Source organism: Hypomesus transpacificus, chromosome 26, assembly GCF_021917145.1.
Source record: "Hypomesus transpacificus isolate Combined female chromosome 26, fHypTra1, whole genome shotgun sequence".
Classification (NCBI taxonomy): domain Eukaryota; kingdom Metazoa; phylum Chordata; class Actinopteri; order Osmeriformes; family Osmeridae; genus Hypomesus; species Hypomesus transpacificus.
The window spans coordinates 1,897,675-1,915,845 of record NC_061085.1 but is presented as its reverse complement, the minus strand read 5'-3'; the positions used below and the strand labels follow the sequence as shown (position 1 = coordinate 1,915,845).

The 18,171-nt window shown below is 38.9% G+C and overlaps 1 protein-coding gene across 1 annotated transcript in view; it reads left to right on the top strand.

Annotated features, from left to right (window-relative positions):
• The first annotated feature begins 2,248 nt into the window (after nucleotides 1–2,248).
• Nucleotides 2,249–18,171, top strand: part of reep6 (receptor accessory protein 6) — an 86,915-nt gene continuing 70,992 nt past the window's right edge. The window contains exons 1-2 of the mRNA XM_047049993.1: nucleotides 2,249–2,461; nucleotides 6,628–6,721. Of these exons, the coding sequence (XP_046905949.1) occupies nucleotides 2,329–2,461; nucleotides 6,628–6,721 (227 nt within the window). The 5' untranslated portion in view covers nucleotides 2,249–2,328. The remainder of the gene's footprint in view (nucleotides 2,462–6,627; nucleotides 6,722–18,171) is intronic.

Genomic DNA, 18,171 nt, shown 5'->3' with positions numbered 1-18,171 from the left:
TATGTGTATGCCTGGACCACACAGGTCACAGACAAACATAAAAACATAATCAAAGTTTGTGATGTCACAGAAGTATGTTAACAATGGATTAATTTATATGTATGGAATCAGTGAAGTTCAGCAACTGAATAGACTGATTTTATGTTTAAAGAATTAGGAAATAGAGCACTATCATATAAATGTTTGGATATCTTTGCTATATCTTTTGCAGAAATAATGGACGAGCCTATGCTGTCTGGGTGTTGCCGGAGCTTGCTTGGGTGAAGGGCATGCTTTGATGAATGGGCACTGACATCCATCCAGTGCCTAAAGTGCCGGGCCGACTGCCCACTTGAGACCCTCATCCAGGTGGCTGGTCTGTCAACTGCTCTGGCCGTAATAAAAGACCTATAAAGGGTCTGTCTCTCACACACACACACACACACACACACACACACACACACACACACACACAAGTTAACACCCTTAACATCTCTTGTTGCCCTATTAAGCGTTGACATATACAGTTTGTATATAAAAAAGCTCCAAGTTTAACGCCATGTTGCCCTTTTGCACTTGTCTGTAATCAAATTGATTTGAAACCTGAAATGACCCTTCTTCAGAAATGACATTTTTTATAAAGTTTAAGTGCATGAATGTTTGTTTGGATTTCAGAGTTCTTAAATGAATGTAGTATAACTGACACATGTATCTGGATATATTTAAGATACAGTATTTCATGCAGAAAGAGAAGGTGCAGTTAGGTGTTGAAATGTATTTGACTTTGTATGGTACTTGAATGTTGCATCCCAAAGGAACAGAGAAAAGTACACCATGTGTGTGCTAGTTAGTTGTGCAACCACTCACTAACGGCAGCTAAGGCCGTGTGGAGTGAAACCTATACACAAAGGGAGCTCTCCTGCAACAGGATTGGTGACCACTAGTCTAAGGATTAAAAAGGTCAATATCCTTGAGTGACCCAGTGAGAGCCCCAACCTATATCCAATGAAAGATGTGTGGCATGTCTTTGAGATTGCTCTCCATGAAAACTACCCATGCAACTTGACACAGCTTTTGTATTATTAATAGTGCAACTTATTTTTGACACTTAAAAGTAACCATTCAATTAGTGGAGTATGGTGTGTAGATGACTGGGGGGAGATTTGAATGCATGAAACTCTGTGTCAGTGACAGACTATAGGGAGGAGGTCAAGCGCCTGGCGGCATGCATAAACTGTGTCTGAGCAGGGTACACAGGATCATCAGTGCATAAGAACCTCACATGCACAAGCTGTGTCTGAGCAGGGTGCACAGGATCATCAGTGCATAAGAACCTTACATGCTGCTATCCCTGCATTTCAGTTGCACATTCCATTTTCCTCTGCCCATTTAGAATTGCCATGATGTATATATTTTTACAGTTGTGTGAAAGAAGTTCAATGGAATGTTGAATCTATAAGCACCCTCAGTTAGCTAACAATTTACAGCAACACCACCACACTAATGGGCCAATAAAATGTATTGATGTGATCTTATAATATTACTTATACAAATATAAATGGAAAAACACGACTAAGCCTACAGCATTTTGACATTAGTTTATTTAGACTGTAGATATCAGTAGGCCCTAAACAAGTAGATGCATTGAATGAAGTTGGAAGGGCGAACTCCCAAGTCAATAAAGATTAATTGGCAAGTTTATAAACGTGAATACCCTAAAATGTAACTGATAAATGACCTATATTAGGCTAATCGAGTTAGATGGGGGAAGCTTTTACTTTGAAGGAACAGGTAGTGCTGACGACACATTCGGCCAATGACAGGCATTTCACACTTAGCTCCACCCACGTGGGAAAAATCCAAATATTAAGTTGTTTTATGGTTTGTGTTTAAAAAACGAGAAAACAAAATAACACGTCAAAATCCGTTTTTCTGTTTTCGCAAAAAAACGAAAAAACGGAATCACAAACGTTTTTCGTATTCATGCGTGTTCCGTTATAATGATATAAGGAATTAAACTCACGTACACTGACATACACGGACCATCTCCGTATTCAGCTTCGAATAAATCTTTTAGACGATTTATCAAAAACACGACATGCAAACTATGCGACACCTTTTGGGGTTATGTAAGCGTTGTTGGCAACAGAACGTTCCTCTTGGTTTACGTTTCAGTCATGATCCTTGAATATTCCCTCCACATGCGCAAATGACGCGTCTGTCCAGTACGCAGTAAAGCGGATTACCTGCCGACAGGCAGGATCTCCTCACAGCACCTATTTCATTCAAATCATACTGATAGACCAAACGGAATATCCATACTAGGCAATTTCAAGACGCCGTTCGAGCATGGGCCTGATAGAAATGTTAACTAAAGTCAAAGATCGAGCCGAAAACTTCTTAAATGAGAAAAATATTGTTACAGACTGCCTTGGGAAACTAGAAGAGAAAACAGGAATTAAGAAAAAGATAATAGCATTGGGTTTGTATTTTCATACTAGCAACTGGATATACTTGACTAGGTTGATCCTTTATGTGCTGTTAAATGATGTTTTTGTGTCGCACTGTTGCATTTGTCTTAACTTCCTTCAAACGTTAGGTAGGTTATTACTATAGCAGCTAGGTCCGTGTACCTTGTGGCCATTGGTTTTTCTATTTTGCAACCCGTGTTGACAAACGCAAAATAGGGCCGTAATATCGTTTTGTCATTTTTGTAACTCAAACACACATTTAAGTATTACGGCTTGTTTTTGGTTGTTTTGTTTTTTTGGGAATAATGAAATAACCATATAACACAAATGGTATAACGAGCCATTAATCGTTGTTTTGATTATTCCATATCCTTCATGTTAATATCGGCAAAAAATGAACAATTGCCTCGTAATATCGTTTTGTCCAGATTGGATGTCAGAACCAGATTATGGGGAAAGGCTTGGTTTCCGTTGTTTTGTTTCATTTTGGAATTACGGAATAACCATATAACACAAACGGTATAACGAGCCATTTACTCATTTGTTTGATCTGCCGTATTATGCATACTGGCATAAGTGAAAAAGAGAGAGAGGGGGAGAGACGTGAAATGATTGGGGGTGTTATTACTATCGAACACCAGAGGGCAGCAACGACTAGCTTTTTAAAACATTTTCCTGTGATCTGTAGGCCTACAATCTTGACGGATTACCAGCAGGTTCTTTAGTAAAAGACACACACCAAACTGGAGGCACATGTTGACCGAGTTTGCTAGTTGCTACTTAATTAATAAATCTTTGATGAACCCAAGTTTCTTTAATATATATTAGAAACATTACAAGACGGGGCTCCAGTATCAGTTGAAAAAGATAATCACCCTTGCAAGAAACACTCCACGCCTCAACCCTCCCTCCCCCCACCTAAATTACCGGTTTCAGCTCTGTTGTACGTTTTAATGAAGTGCATTGAGGCAATCATAGTGAGCAAGTTGAGGTATTGTGGGCTACCTTTGCATTTTACATAGACACACAGCTGACAGAGGCACTGTTTTGGATACTTTTTTCAAAGTTCTGATCATATTCAATGTCCAAATTCAACTTCTTCAAAGTCCAAAAACAGCACGGAGCAGCAACGAGAGGGTTCCCAGGAAAATCAGATTTCCTTTGTCTGTGCTACACCTTTTATATCCATCAAATTACACCCCTGAACGTTTAAAACAAATCTTTTGGCCTACTACAATTGTAAATAACCTATAACTTCTGCTCCAATTGGGCCTTGATGCAATGCTATGTCATATTTTCTGCTGTTTCTGCAACATTTTGGGGGACTAACCAGGGACCAAACCAGTTCCTCTATTCTGCCCTACTACATGTGTTTTCCAACACCAGTTGCTATCAACCCTGGGTTATAGCCCTTCACCATTGTATGGTGCCATTCATTCTTCACAGGTCACAGGCATCAAGTCAAAGTGAATAGTAACTGGTCCAACTCCATATCCAAGCCCATGGTATCTGTGGAGGAATACAGTCATCACACTTGTCAAATCCTCCCCACACAAGTCCAATGACTTTAATAACTTGTGTGTAGGCCCATACTATAGCAGTTTGCTGACATACAACACAGATGAGACTGGGGAGAGTGAATTAGAGATAATGGTAATGGGAGGGTGTTGCACTTTTCTGCTTCTCTTTTTCTCCACTCACTTTACCTTCTCACGCTTTCCAATTGTTTAAGTCTCTATACTCTATTCTCTCTGTATCCTGCATAAAAGATGACTGTGTACTGTATATCAAAACAATCCGGCATATCAATCCATCTGGATAAGAGCGCCTGCTAAATGACTAAATGCATATATCTCCACACTCAGATCCCATCACCGTTCCCCAGCCCACTGCTGTTTTCAACTAACTTATATACTACAACAGCATATAACAATCCCTGAAATTCAGATATGGCTTTTGATTTTGGAGTGCCACCCCAAGATTTCAGTAGCCCCATCTGGCCACTCCTATAAAACATTTCTGTGGGTGCCACTGCTTTTGCCTGTTTATGCTTGCACTGCAATGAAGAAAACGATATGACAACAATAATGTTTAATGTAACTGGCCCCTCTAACAGCACCACTGGCCCCAATGTAACTGCCCCCCCCCTCCATGGTCAAGAACCTCGCCTAGCTACATTGCAAATCGAGACAAGAGCCTTTTCATAAGGCCCAGTGGCAGACATGCTGTCTGAGGCTGTCAAATATCAGCACTGATGGAATGCCTCCTGTACAATTAAAGTATGCCTACTTGGTTGGAACTAACTTAATATTTAAATTATGAACAAACAACAAGAAAAATTGTATGTAGACACAGCCGCCCCTCTAATTGCATTCATTCTCATTCCCGTGGCTACGGTGGTCTCAAGCTAGTATACTAACTTTAAGCACAGAAGTATAGGCTAATATATGAATCGTCACAAGCAGAACAGTAATTTTCTTTCTAAGGACATTTTAAAATGGTGTGTAACAGCGTATGATTGCATTGATGTTGGCTAAAACGTGTTGTACAGTGATGGAAAAATATATGTTTTTTATCAATAAAAAGGGAAGATTTGCTCACTGATTGCCTCAATGCACTTCATTAAAACGTACAACAGAGCTGAAAGGTAATTTAGGTGGGGGGAGGGAGGGTTGGGGAGGGTTTCTTGCACAGGTGTGATTGTCTTTTTCAACTAATACCATCGGGCCCTTTTGGCCTTGTTTGAACACACACTGGAGCCCCGTCTTGTAATGTTTCTAATATATAATACAGAAACTTGGGTTCATCAAAGATTTATTAACTAAGTAGCAACTAGCAAACTCGGTTAAACGTGTGCCTCCAGTTTGGTGTGTGTCTTCTATTAAAGAACCTGCTGCTATGTCGTCAAGAGTGTAGGCCTACAGATCACAGGTTGTTACTGCCCTCTGGTGTTCGGAAGTAATAACACCCCCAATCGTTTAGCATCTCTCCCTCTCTCTCTTTTTCACTTGTGCCAGTATGCACAATACGGCCAATCAAACAAACGAGTAAATGGCTCGTTATACCGTTTGTGTTATATGGATATTCCGTAATTCCAAAATGAAACAAAACAACGGAAACCAAGACTTTCCCCATAATCTGGTTCTGACATCCAAAATGGACAAAACGATATTACGAGGCTATTTAATTTTTTTTGCAGATATTAGCATAAAGGATATGGAATAATCAAAACAACGATTAATGGCTCGTAATACCATTTGTGTTATATGGTTATTTCATTATTTAAAAAAAAACGAAACAACCAAAAATAAGCCGTAATACTTAAATGTGTGTTTGAGTTACAAAAATGACAAAACAATATTACGGCCCTATTTTGCGTTTGTCAACACGGGTTGCAAAATAGAAAAACCAATGGCCACAAGGTACACGGACCCAGCTATGTGATTGAAATCAAAACGTCATCCACTATAAAATTGACAAAGGATTCAATTGCATTGTGAATAGGTATTCACAAATGTGTATATTTTGTTCAAGGGAGGAGGACATATAGCCTACTTCACACTCTGACACCTCTCTAATATTACACTTTATTTTTTCTTCAAACTAAAATAATGATTACCAATACAAGCATACTACAGCCTATAAATTGTGTTACTACATTAAGTTGTTTAGGTCAGTAGGTCACAGATAAACATTACATTGGTACAAATAACTATTGTATTATTCAGTAGTAACATTGAAATTATGTAATATAATTATAGCATAATTATATACAGTACCAGTCAAAAGTTTGGACAAGAATGGGAAAATGTGTCCAAACTTTTGACTGGTACTGTGTATGTAATATTTTGTTTTTATTATTACTATACAAATTGAACAACTGTATACCAACAGTATAGGCCTTCAACACTTCAAATAGAATAAAATATTTTACCAATGTCGTAACATATTTGAATGTGATGACAAAACATTATTGCAATATCAATAAAAACTGAAATACAGACGCTTTTGAGAAAAATTATACAGTACACATTGCACTTGTATCCTTCCCTACCTGCCCCTGTCCATGTGTAAAGATACACATGAAAAAGCGAGATAATCTGATACACACCCCAGAATGATGCAAAATGTCAGGATTATAATTTTTTTAACTAACTATTACTTGTATTATTAACAGGTACTGTATCTCTAACGGGACTTTATCTGGTGTATGGATATGGAGCTGCCCTTCTATGTAACATGATTGGTTTTGTGTATCCTGCATATTACTCGTAAGTATTGCTATGATAGTGGATTGGAGATAAGAGCATTCATTGTATCCATGTGTAGCCTACAGAGCGAGACTGAATTGGACAAACCTGATTTGTAATTGCTTTAAGTGGCAAAATAATAAATGTAAAATTTTTAGTTGTTCTACTTTAGGGTAGTAATAGATCAACATTGTTGGGTTTTAGTACTTTTCACAATGACTTCCCTTTTGTTTTTGTTAGTCTTCGTTTGATCCATAATTAATTAATACTAGGACTGGAAAGCATAATCTTCTGCTGCCGTTTCGATTGGCTGTACCGGACAAACGGTTTTGAAAATCTGAAATCTTTTTCATAGAGTGAAGAGAGGTTTAATAGTGTAAACAGATAACCAGTGACATGACTTGTTGGCTTTGGCTGGATTCGAACATTTTACGTTGCCCTTGCCAGGACACCTTATCCTAGTGAGCTATTCTCAGTGCTGGAAATTACAAATATAAGCAGTTTTTCCTGTGGCAAGTGGTTGTCAGATTTGGCCCAAGTTTAAACAGCTGTAATTCAGTCCTATTTTGACATGTCAAGGTGATTGTTGTCTGAAGATAATCTGTGCCAAATTTTGTGAATATTGGATACATTTTGTAGGAGTAGGGAAAAAAGTTGTATTCATTAATTCAAAATGGCGGCCGCATCAATAGGGGTTATGCGGAGCGCTCAGCGTTCGAACCGGAAAACAGATGTAATCGTTTCCGCTTCTCACTTCTGTACACATCTGCAGCGCTAGGTGATCCAAATAACTTATATTGACAGGGAAGTTCAAGGATTTTATAAGTTGTATTACTCTCTACATTGGGGTAAGTGTGACAGGAATAAAGTGATGAGTTCATATAACGTTATAATAGCCTAACGTTAGACCGTTTCCCAGGAGGTAGCACTAACACTAGCTCTACACATTAACTACAACGTTACAATAGGCTACATAGCTACACAACTAGTGCTAAGTTATCAATGAAATATATGAATTCAGCAAATTAATTTAAGAAGCTCATTTTAATTTAGTGTCATATCCATATCATTATTCTGGTTTCTATAGCTAGGACCTATCGTTCCTAGAAGGAATTACGTTTACTAGCCTATACTAGGCCCAAAAAAACTTTAAAGTTAGCAGGTGTATAAGATTACGCTACGACAAAATTGACCTGTAAATAAATACTGTCAGACGGGTAGTTGTTGCAGTTGATTGCCAAACACTGCATTATTTGAGTCCACTTGGACTTCTACAGTACAGTCTTTGTTTGACTGTTTTAATCGTCTGCGAGCAACAAAAAAAAGGCTACTCCCCAGGGTACTCGGGGATCTGGAAGTCCGTTTGGCAATCCTGTGTACATGGGAAATTGTAATTAAGGGTAGCTCCTTTAAACACCGGCTATAGAAGGTGGCCTTTACTACGCTGTGTTTACCTCAAAAGCGGCCGGCTGGAAGTAGTTACATCTGTTTTGTAGAACCCGCAAGAATGTTGCGCATAACCCCTATTCAGCTGGTATCACACGTTAACATGTGTCAGACACGGGATCGCCCCCTAGCGGTTAGATGACACAACCTTTTGTGGACCTCTTTGGAACAGGGTCCTGAGCACTTGTACCAAGTTTGATGTCAATTCAGCAAATATTTCCTGAGACATAATCTTACTAAAACAGTTTTGAAAATCAAAAACCATGTGAAAACAAATGTTTTCAAATGTTTGTGAGGCTTGGTCTGAAGATAATTGGTGCCAACATTTTGCTTATTGCAGCGCCACCTAGAGGTGAAATGGTATGACCTATTTTGGACCTCTTTAGACCAGGGTCCCTAGTCCCTTTACCAAATTTGGTGTCAATGCAGTAAAGAGGTAGGCCTACTGAGATATGACCTCACTTCTTTTATGGTGGCTTGGTTGACGACTTTGATTGGCTGTTGAAGTCAAAAGGTTTTAGAAAATAAAAAGAACATGTGATGTCTGTTGTGAGGCTTGGTCTGAAGATGATCTGTGCCAAGTTTGGTGAAGATTGGACAAACTTTAGGAGAGGTAAACAAAAACGTTATATTCATTAATACAAAATGGCGTCTACATCAATTCGGCCACATTTGATTGGCTGTAACTAACAAACGGTTGAGAAAATCAAAACGCCATGTTCAACCAGTTCACACGCCACACCTTGTAATTTAATGTATTTCTCACGCTGAGAAGGCAACGCCAATCAAGTTGTCCTGCTAACGTTGCATACATTAATGGACGATGCGCAGGCACATGGAGTGACGTTTCCTGCCGCCGGCATGTATCGTTTTCTCCTGTGTTAAACAGTCTCAGCCATTGTACGTTCGTTACTAGGTAAGCAACATAGACGTGCGAACACATGATGAAGAAGGTAAGTTGGAAGAAAGCTTGTCTAACATTTTTGATATTTACTCCAGAGAGGTTAGAACATTTGATAATATAGCCCATTTTTGTCTAAATTATTATTGATGCAGTCAAAAACTCTACAACTGCTTTGCAACCAGAAACTTTGGCTCAGTTTGGCTGGCTTAGGCCTATGTTATGTAAGGGATAATGCCCGACGAGGTGTCCAATATCACCTGATAATGGACGATGCAGAGGCTTTAACGGTTGCTTCCGCGGAGTCCATTATCAGGTGATATTGGACACCTCGAAGGGCATTATCCCGCTTATACCATGGTCACTTGCCAACGATTTTTTTTACAAACATAAATTTTAAGGCGTTTTGCAATAGAAATCTAACGTTTTTCAACGTTAACCAACTCTGTTATTTCTAGTCCGCTCAGCTCATAGAACCAACACCGGCTTTCCTTTGGCTGAGCCCAAAAGCTAACATTATGCTAGCAGGATTCAAAGGCAATAACATTGTGTACGGTTGACAAACAGTAAATATAATTTTACAGTATGTTTGACAAGGAGATTTGCTAGCTAACCAGCCATGTCACAGTCCCAAAATCAATATTAAGATTTTCACAAAAGTATTGGCCGTATACTGTATAGGATGCAGTCGTATATAGGCTACAGTATGACTGCAGCCTGTGGAGCGAGTTGAATAGCAAATGGATGTGAGATGACCGCATCAAAGTTCTCCAGTCTCGTAACAGTAATTATAATTTGACAATATGTTTAACAACATGACTAGCCAGCTATCGAGCCATGTCCCCATTGTACTATGTTGCCAGTGGAATAATTTAGAACGGTGAAAAGATAATTTTGCTGCAATGATGTCCATTGCAGGAAACACCATAGGTGTCCGTTATCACCAAATAATGGACACCCCTGCAGCCAATCAGAATCGAGTATTCACCCAGACCATGGTATAACTGAAACTAAGGGAAATGTTAGAGGGTATGGGAAGGACTGAAGATTTCATTTTATTTCGAATTATACTCTATTAATAGTCTTAGTAGTTACATTAAGATTACATTTATTAAAGCAGGATTAGCTCAGGATATTATTTGTGTAATGTTTAGGGCTGTCCCCACTTAGTCGACTAGTCAATTTTCCGAGCTGCCATATGGCAGTGTGAGATCTGATTCCCGCTTGTGTCATCATTGCTGAATTAACAAAATGTTCGATATACATTTTTGATTATATTATTTAAGACAAATAAATCAACTCTAAAAAATATAATTTAAAAGAAAAGGTGTCACTGTTTTCCCTTTCGTTAATCTGCGCTTTGTTTTGGTTTGGTATTTTGCATGCGGCACAATCACAATTGGCTGCAGAACTACAAACACTGCCATAGCCTACTTTGTCGGTGTTATTAGTCAAAATGGCAAAGAAATCTGTGGTATGGCAGCATTTCATTAAAGTACATTTACAAAGTACTGGGTGACTCGAAAAACTTTGAATGCAAACTCTGCCAACAACTGTTTATTTTTCATAGTTCAACGTCGAATATGATGTAGCCTACCACCTGAAAAACGTACGTTGGTCTAGCCCTACTTCGCTCATGCTAACGCGCTGGGTTGAAAAATGAATATGCCAATTATTCGCATAATTGGCATATTCGTTCGCATGCTGCAAATTTTAAGGCAGTGATAAGCGCGCACTGATGATGGGCATGTTAAACAAACAATATTTTTAATTTGTAGTACATTGTAAGAGATACTAAATACCATCGGCATTCGGCTACAACAGGACTGGTGATACGAGTCTTATTATTTAGTAGGCTTGGCGGCTGAATCTGCCATTGGATCAGATCGCGAAAATGTAAGTTTTTTTTAAGCATTTCAAAGTTCAATTACTCGATTTTCAGACGTTTCAGTCGAGTCTTGGTCGACCAAAGAAAATCTTAGTCGGGGACAGCCCTAATAATGTTTCATATCCTGTCAAAACATAGGCCTACTTAAATAATTTACATTACATTTACATTTAGCAGACGCTCTTATCCAGAGCGACTTACAGTAAGTACAGGGACATTCTCCCCTAGGCAAGTAGGGTGAAGTGCCTTGCCCAACGTCATTTGGCACAGCCAGGAATCGAACCAACAACCTTCTGATTAATAGCCTGACTCCCTAACCGCTCAGTCATCTGACCATAGCATTTTATCTGTTTTAAAGATGTCAGGCAAGAAGCTAAATTATATTTTTTCATTCTGGGGGGGGGGCTAACGCATGTGATCTCACTCCAAGCTTTTAATAAAACTTGAGGACCCTGGTACCTCCCTTACGTTCCACCTTCTTGTACGAGCTTAGACTGTAGAGAGAACTGTCATTGGTCAACCACCTTCTCAGTGTTGCCAGATGCACAATAATTATCCTCTAAATACGTAATTTCATTTTGAGCCTTTGGTACGATACTTCGCCATTTCCAATCTGGCAACACTGTGCACCTTGCCGCCTCCACTCGTTTCATTGTTTACAACAGCACATGACATCTGCAGCATTCACATGGTCATGGTGCGGCATGCAATACACTGTCAAATTCAACCTTCTGAAGTTCAATACAATAACCTGGAAGCGTGAATTGAACCGGCGACCTTGTGATTGACTTGGACATAAAATGAAATTTGATTAACGTCTCCTACACCCTCCCGCTCCTCAACTCATGCAATCCCCTGTCTTCTTGTTGTTTCTATGAGCCAGACGACAACAGAACCTGACTTATTTTAATGAGCCATCTTATTACATACCACATAAATACTTTCTTGTATCCACATACCAATTTCATCATTATGTACTATACATATTATAGCACAATACATTACACCCTGTGTACATGTAAACGGTATTTCCGACACTGTCAATAAGTTGCTTGTCTTAATGCACTGATCAAAGTTATTGTAGGAGTTATGTTAGACAAATGTAGGTCTTATTGAAATCACAGTGGGGAAATCACAGTGGTGTTTACATGTATACAGAGGAAACACAGTTACATTTACAGATGAGCCCATGGATGCCATTCAGGTGTTTGCCTTCGGCAAGGGCACAACCTTTGTTCTATCACATATATATTTATTATTAGTTTGTTTGCTGAAAGCAAAAACACTATTGTTATTCTGCATTCTTATTATTATTTTTAATGTGTTTGCTGAGAGCAAAAACCCTATTGTTATTCTGCATACTTATTGTGCAGAATACATACACTATTGTTTTCCTGTTTCTCTTTATTCGTATTTCTCTTTATTATTATGATTATAATTTCTTCCGTAGGTTTTTTGTCCTTTAACTACTCCTGCATACTTTCACCGATTCCCAAAATGTTGGTATCCAAACGTTAAGCTCCTGTGCTTTATGTATGTGTTTTGGTATTTCTTACTTTTATACTTTTTAAAATATTAAGGTTTTTGTGCAAATTATTCTCCCTTTTAAAGTAACGGTAAATTCTTTCAACTCATTAAAAGGCTTCCTCCACCTTCAAGCAGATGGCATTTTATCACTGTTTTTCTCACTTCTAAGTTAAACTTAACTTCTATTTTCAGCTATTCCCAAATGATTCAGCATTTTCAAATATTCTGCAAATTTTGAATTATGACAGTTTCAAATACATGAACATTTTAGCTCCTTCTTGATTTCTATGAATGAGCAATCAGCAGAGTGGCACACTGATCTTTTCTGTACTTTTCTGTCTTCATCTCGCTGCAGGTCCTTACTAACATACATTTCAGGCCTTTTGAAACCTGAGCAAATTACTTTCTAAATTTTTTTCAAATTCTTCAGAATTATTTCTTCTCTTTTCTGTAGTTTTATGCCTTCGTCCAGCTCCAGCCCCTTTCAAAAATATCTTTCGGGTGCTTTGAAGCTTCAGATTATAACTTTCTACACAATTTTCAGCTTTTTTAGCATGGTCAGCTATCCCCTATATGCAATCCACTTCCGTTCTGGCGGGCTGGGTTTGTTTTGCTAGCTAGCTCAGTTGTGCCGACATTACATTACATTTAGTCATTTGTGCCGACAAAGCACTGATATTGCAGTGACAAAGAGGATATAAAATTTACAACATAAGAAAAGTGGTTTGGGAACGACGTGTGCGGTAGTTGGTTACAAACACTCTAGAAAGCACCTGAACGAGTCGTTAGATGGAGAGTGCTACGACCAGTTTTAAAACCTAGAATCGCCTCTAGAATCGCCTCTAGCCTGTTACAGTTATACTACAGTAGTATGCTTATTGTTTGTAGACTATTCACATTTTGTTGGTGTTCCTTGTCCTATTGTTGCAGTGGATTTAATAATTATACATTGATATGTGGATATAATAATTCAAACCTTTCAAAGTGCCAATACACACATCTATATAAGCCCGGCATGAGGTGTGTAGCCAACCGGTGCTTGTTTAAAGCAGTCATAACCGGGTTCATAGGAAGAATAGATACCTAGGAACTTCAGGCAGTGACAACCCACGTAAATAAGGATGAAAGTGTACTGCCTGTCTTTTCCTTCTGAAGTTGTTAAATTGAATAGGCTGAACATCAACATGTAACATGAAGTATAGCTTAGAAACGGTTTAGCGTTAGCTTTCAATTTTACGTACGCCTAGGCTACTTGTACCGTGTCCTGGCAATAACTAAAGAACATTATGCTACATGTTTTGCCAGGATAACTGGCAAGACCATTGAATGTTCATGATGTTCCTGTGTGTTTATTCCTTTGACTGGGTACAACAACGCAATCAGTCAACCGATTATAATTGTTTTAAATGTCGAGCTACGAATTTATTGAACAACTGATACGTGTGGAATCCTTTAGCCAAATAATTAGCCTACATTTTGCTGAGAGATTGAAGAGCTAGACAACAAATGTTCTAATGAATCACTGACTAAAGTCATCTTCTGACATTGCCTTTGCTCCATGTTAAAAGCTCCAAAATGATGGACTGGCAAAAGCTTTATTACTATAAATCTACTCTAAAATGTACTTTAAAGTATGGCGATGACGTTGGCAACTTATCCAGTAGTAAATGTCGAACGACAAGTATTTCAAAGTAGTAGAACCGTGACCCCAAGCTAGCATTGACATCGCTGTGTTTACACTGGCAGGCGCTGTGCAAACCACTTCCGGCGGAAATAAAGTGCATATTTGTAGAGTTATGGCGGCCCCCTAGTTTTGGCGTGTAAACTTGTCTATAGCTTCCTATTCTTGCTAGGGGTACCGCTGGAGCTAGCCACTGACTGTAGCCATAGCTGAATCCGAGGGGGAGGCAGACGTCTCCGCACAGATACCATGTAGCCTCTTCAGGTGACTACCTAAATTAGCCGTGCGCTGCCTGTGTACTTTATAGCAGTATGATATATCTTGCCAATTGCATGGATCTTGTCAAATTGCCCATCTTTCTTTTAAAATCCAAGTGTTGCCAAACCTTGGATTTATTGCAATTTGTAAGAACGTGTAACTCTTCCTTCGCCAACACTCGCCCGAACGAGCCTCCAACTCGCACGAAACTTTGTGGAGAGACTTCACGAGAATCGGCCACTGACAACAGTGGAGATAAGAGCGTGCTTAAGAAACTATCTAAATATAAAATTATTGGTCACAAATCATTGGTCAAATTTCTATCAAAAGTAAGTGGTTGCTAGGCAACACCTGAAACACACCGTGAGAAGACTTGAGAGCTAACTACAATTAGCCTACCATTTATTTTCATTTACAAAATGAAAAGAGTAAAAAATGCCATATAATAAACAACTTACTAACCTCGACCGTTCGGTCATGCCTGGAAATATCAAACTCAGGCTTGAACGAGTCCACATTTGCAGTTTGTCGTATTATCGACTTGGTAGCCACCTGTTTGTTTACTACACCAATTTGCACCGAACATTGCTCTGCTCTTTGTCGGATTTCAAAAAGCCAAACAACTTCCAAATAACTGAAGAAGACAAACCCTTTTTATCAATAATTTATTCATTGGAAGTTGCTCCCTCGCCATGGCTATCACTGCCACTGTTTTCGTCAATAAGACTAATTTTCCGCGGTTAACATTAGCTACTCCACTCGCGGTGCTCAGTATATTTTAGTGAGCGTGGTAGGGATGGGCATTCGACTAAATTGTCTTAATCGATCGTTGGGAGAATTAACGATCGATTTTCGATTAATCATTAACATTTTTATATTAAAATTAACTATTCATAGGCTATATTAAAATGCAGTGAAAATAGAAGAAACACAGCATGTTTCCACATTGAGATCTGTAGCTATTACAAGAAAAACAACTATTTCTGTAACTCCTAGAAGCGGAGACAACAGCTAGAAGCCTGTGCTCAAACACAACTGACCCTCGTTTTTTTCCGGCTAATTAACAAAGCTTCACAAAAACTTTTGCCCTCAACAATACTTTAGAATAGCATATCCATCTCGATGGACTTGCAGATCCGTTGGGTAATTTTCTCTGCTCATTGTGCATCGCAGCTCCTCCGTGCTAGCACCAAGAACAGGATGCACCGCCACTAACCAGTGTCGGATGTAGCCTACGTTCTTCAAGTGGTACATCATTTGAGTCGTGGAGGAGTTGTATTTATACTCAGCTTTGCAGTGTTGGCAGTGAACAAAGTAATTGTTTAGTCAATATGGTGTCACGCTACACTTCGCCGTGACCTCTTCATGTTTACTTTTGAAATAAATGGAAACTCGCCGGTAACTGAGTAGGCCTGTGGCGTTTTTTCCCAAACATTGGCTTCATTTGGTAAAATGTTTAATTGCTGCCACATAGCGAAATCCATTGCATTCTTTCAAGACTCACATTACGCAACAGAACACGCATTAGTTTTATCGATGAACAAATAATGTAATCGAATAAATTCTTAATGATCGATAATCGATCGTCGATTAATTATGCCCATCCCTAGAGCGTGGGCTACCATCTCTCAACAACTTCCTTCTGCATCAAAGATATTAAATGGACTGCTGTTACTAATTATTCTCTATCTACATTATCGATATTATTGAAAATGAATTAATGTTACGATATCTTTATTGAGGGAAGTCAGTAATTCAATCATTATTTTTATCGATTTATCGCCCAGCCCTAGTTCAAAATTCATTTGTTAAAGTCTGAACTGCTCTAGTGTGTTATCACTTTTTTCATTGATAACTTTTAAAGTTTAAAGTGCTAAAAAAAAAGAATGGGTTTTAATGGTTCAGAATGTTCAAGTCAAATTCCATTTTGATGTCATGCACTGACAGAACTGTTTCTCAGCGCGTCAATTTTGACACTGTTTAACACTTTCCTGCCTGAATATGCATACTTTTTCAAATTTTATACCTGAACTGTTTATACAATTTTGAAGACAAGAAGTAGGGCTTTCTAATGATATGAATATTTGTATGATAATGTTAGGCAAATCATCCTTTATCAAGACGATTTCACGGAGCCATTCTGACAAAAATCTTCTCTGTCTGCAATACTTTTTTAGAAAACCTCATTTTTAACCACCTTCAATACAAGATAATGGACAGGTTAGAGTGTATGAAATGAACATATATATACTTTTTAAAACTTTTTTTATCATTCATTTTTTATTTCCATATCACAGACATACAACCAAACATATCAGGAAACATGTCATATAGATATAGATATACACAACCCCCCCATCCCCCCCCCCCCCCCCCCCCCCCCCCCCCCCCCCCCCACACCACCACCACCATTGAGCCAGTCACAGACAAATCATGTCTACATCAACAGTAGATCCTTCAGCTTGAATATCAAATTCTCCCATATTGCTAGTTATGTGACTGAGCATTATTAACTTTTGCAGATGACAGTTCCATGTAAGATATGTCCAAAAATGACCGCAGCCAGTGGACAATAGAAATGTCATGGGGGGATTTCCAGCGCTGGACCACAATCTTTTTGGCCGCAGTGAGGCCTGCAAGCCGCAAGGGAATAGGGATGGGCATTCGATTAAATTGTCTTAATCAATCGTCGGGAGAATTAACGATCGATTTTCGATTAATCATTAAACATTTTATATTAATATTCACTATTTATAGGCTATATCAAAATGCAGTGAAAATAGAAAAAACAACGTGTTTCCACATTGAGATCTGTATTACAAGAAGAACAACTATTTCTGTAACTCCTAGAAGCAGAGCCGACAGCTAGAAGCCGGTGCTCAAACACAACTGACCCTATTTTTTTTCCGGCTAATTAACAAAACTTCATAAAAACCTTTGCCCTCAATAATACTTAAGGATAGCATATCCATCTCGATGGACTTGCAGATCCGTTGGGTAATTGTCTCTGCTCGTTGTGCATCGCAGCTCCTCCGTGCTAACACAGAGAGAAGGATGCACCGCCGCTAACCAGGGTCGGATGTAGCTACGTTCTTCAAGTGGTAGCTACATAATTTGAGTCGTGGAGGAGTTGTATTTATACTTAGCTTTGCAGTGTTGGCAATGAACAAAGTAATTTTTAAGTCAAAATGGTCTCACGCCACACTTCGCTGTGACCTCTTCATGCTTACTTTTGAAATACATGGAAACTCGTAACTGAGTAGGCTTGTGGCGTTTTTTTTCTCCAAACATTGGCTTTGTTTGGTAAAATGTTTAAATCCTGCCACATAGCGAAATCCATTGCATTCCTTCAAGACTCAACTATGCAACGGAACACTCATTAGTTTTATCGATGAACAAATAATGTCATCGACGAAATTCTTAATGATCGATAATTGATCGTCGATTAATTATGCCCATCCCTACAAGGGAAAGACGGGAGTCATCATTTAACAGGTGCACAGCAGGGTCCATAGGAAACCGAACTCCTGTTACGTCCGTAATAATTTCGATCACCTTTATCCACAATCTAGATACCTCTGGACACTCCCATATTACATGTAAAAAGGAGCCCAGGGTTCCATGAGGGCAAAAAGTGTCACGACGTGAGGTGGGGTTGGACCCAAATGCAGGGGAGTACCGAGGCATAGCGAGGAACACAGGTTTAATTCTCAAAACAGGAAACAGACAGGGTACACGCAGTGACAAAGGGTAATGCTAAGACAAAGACT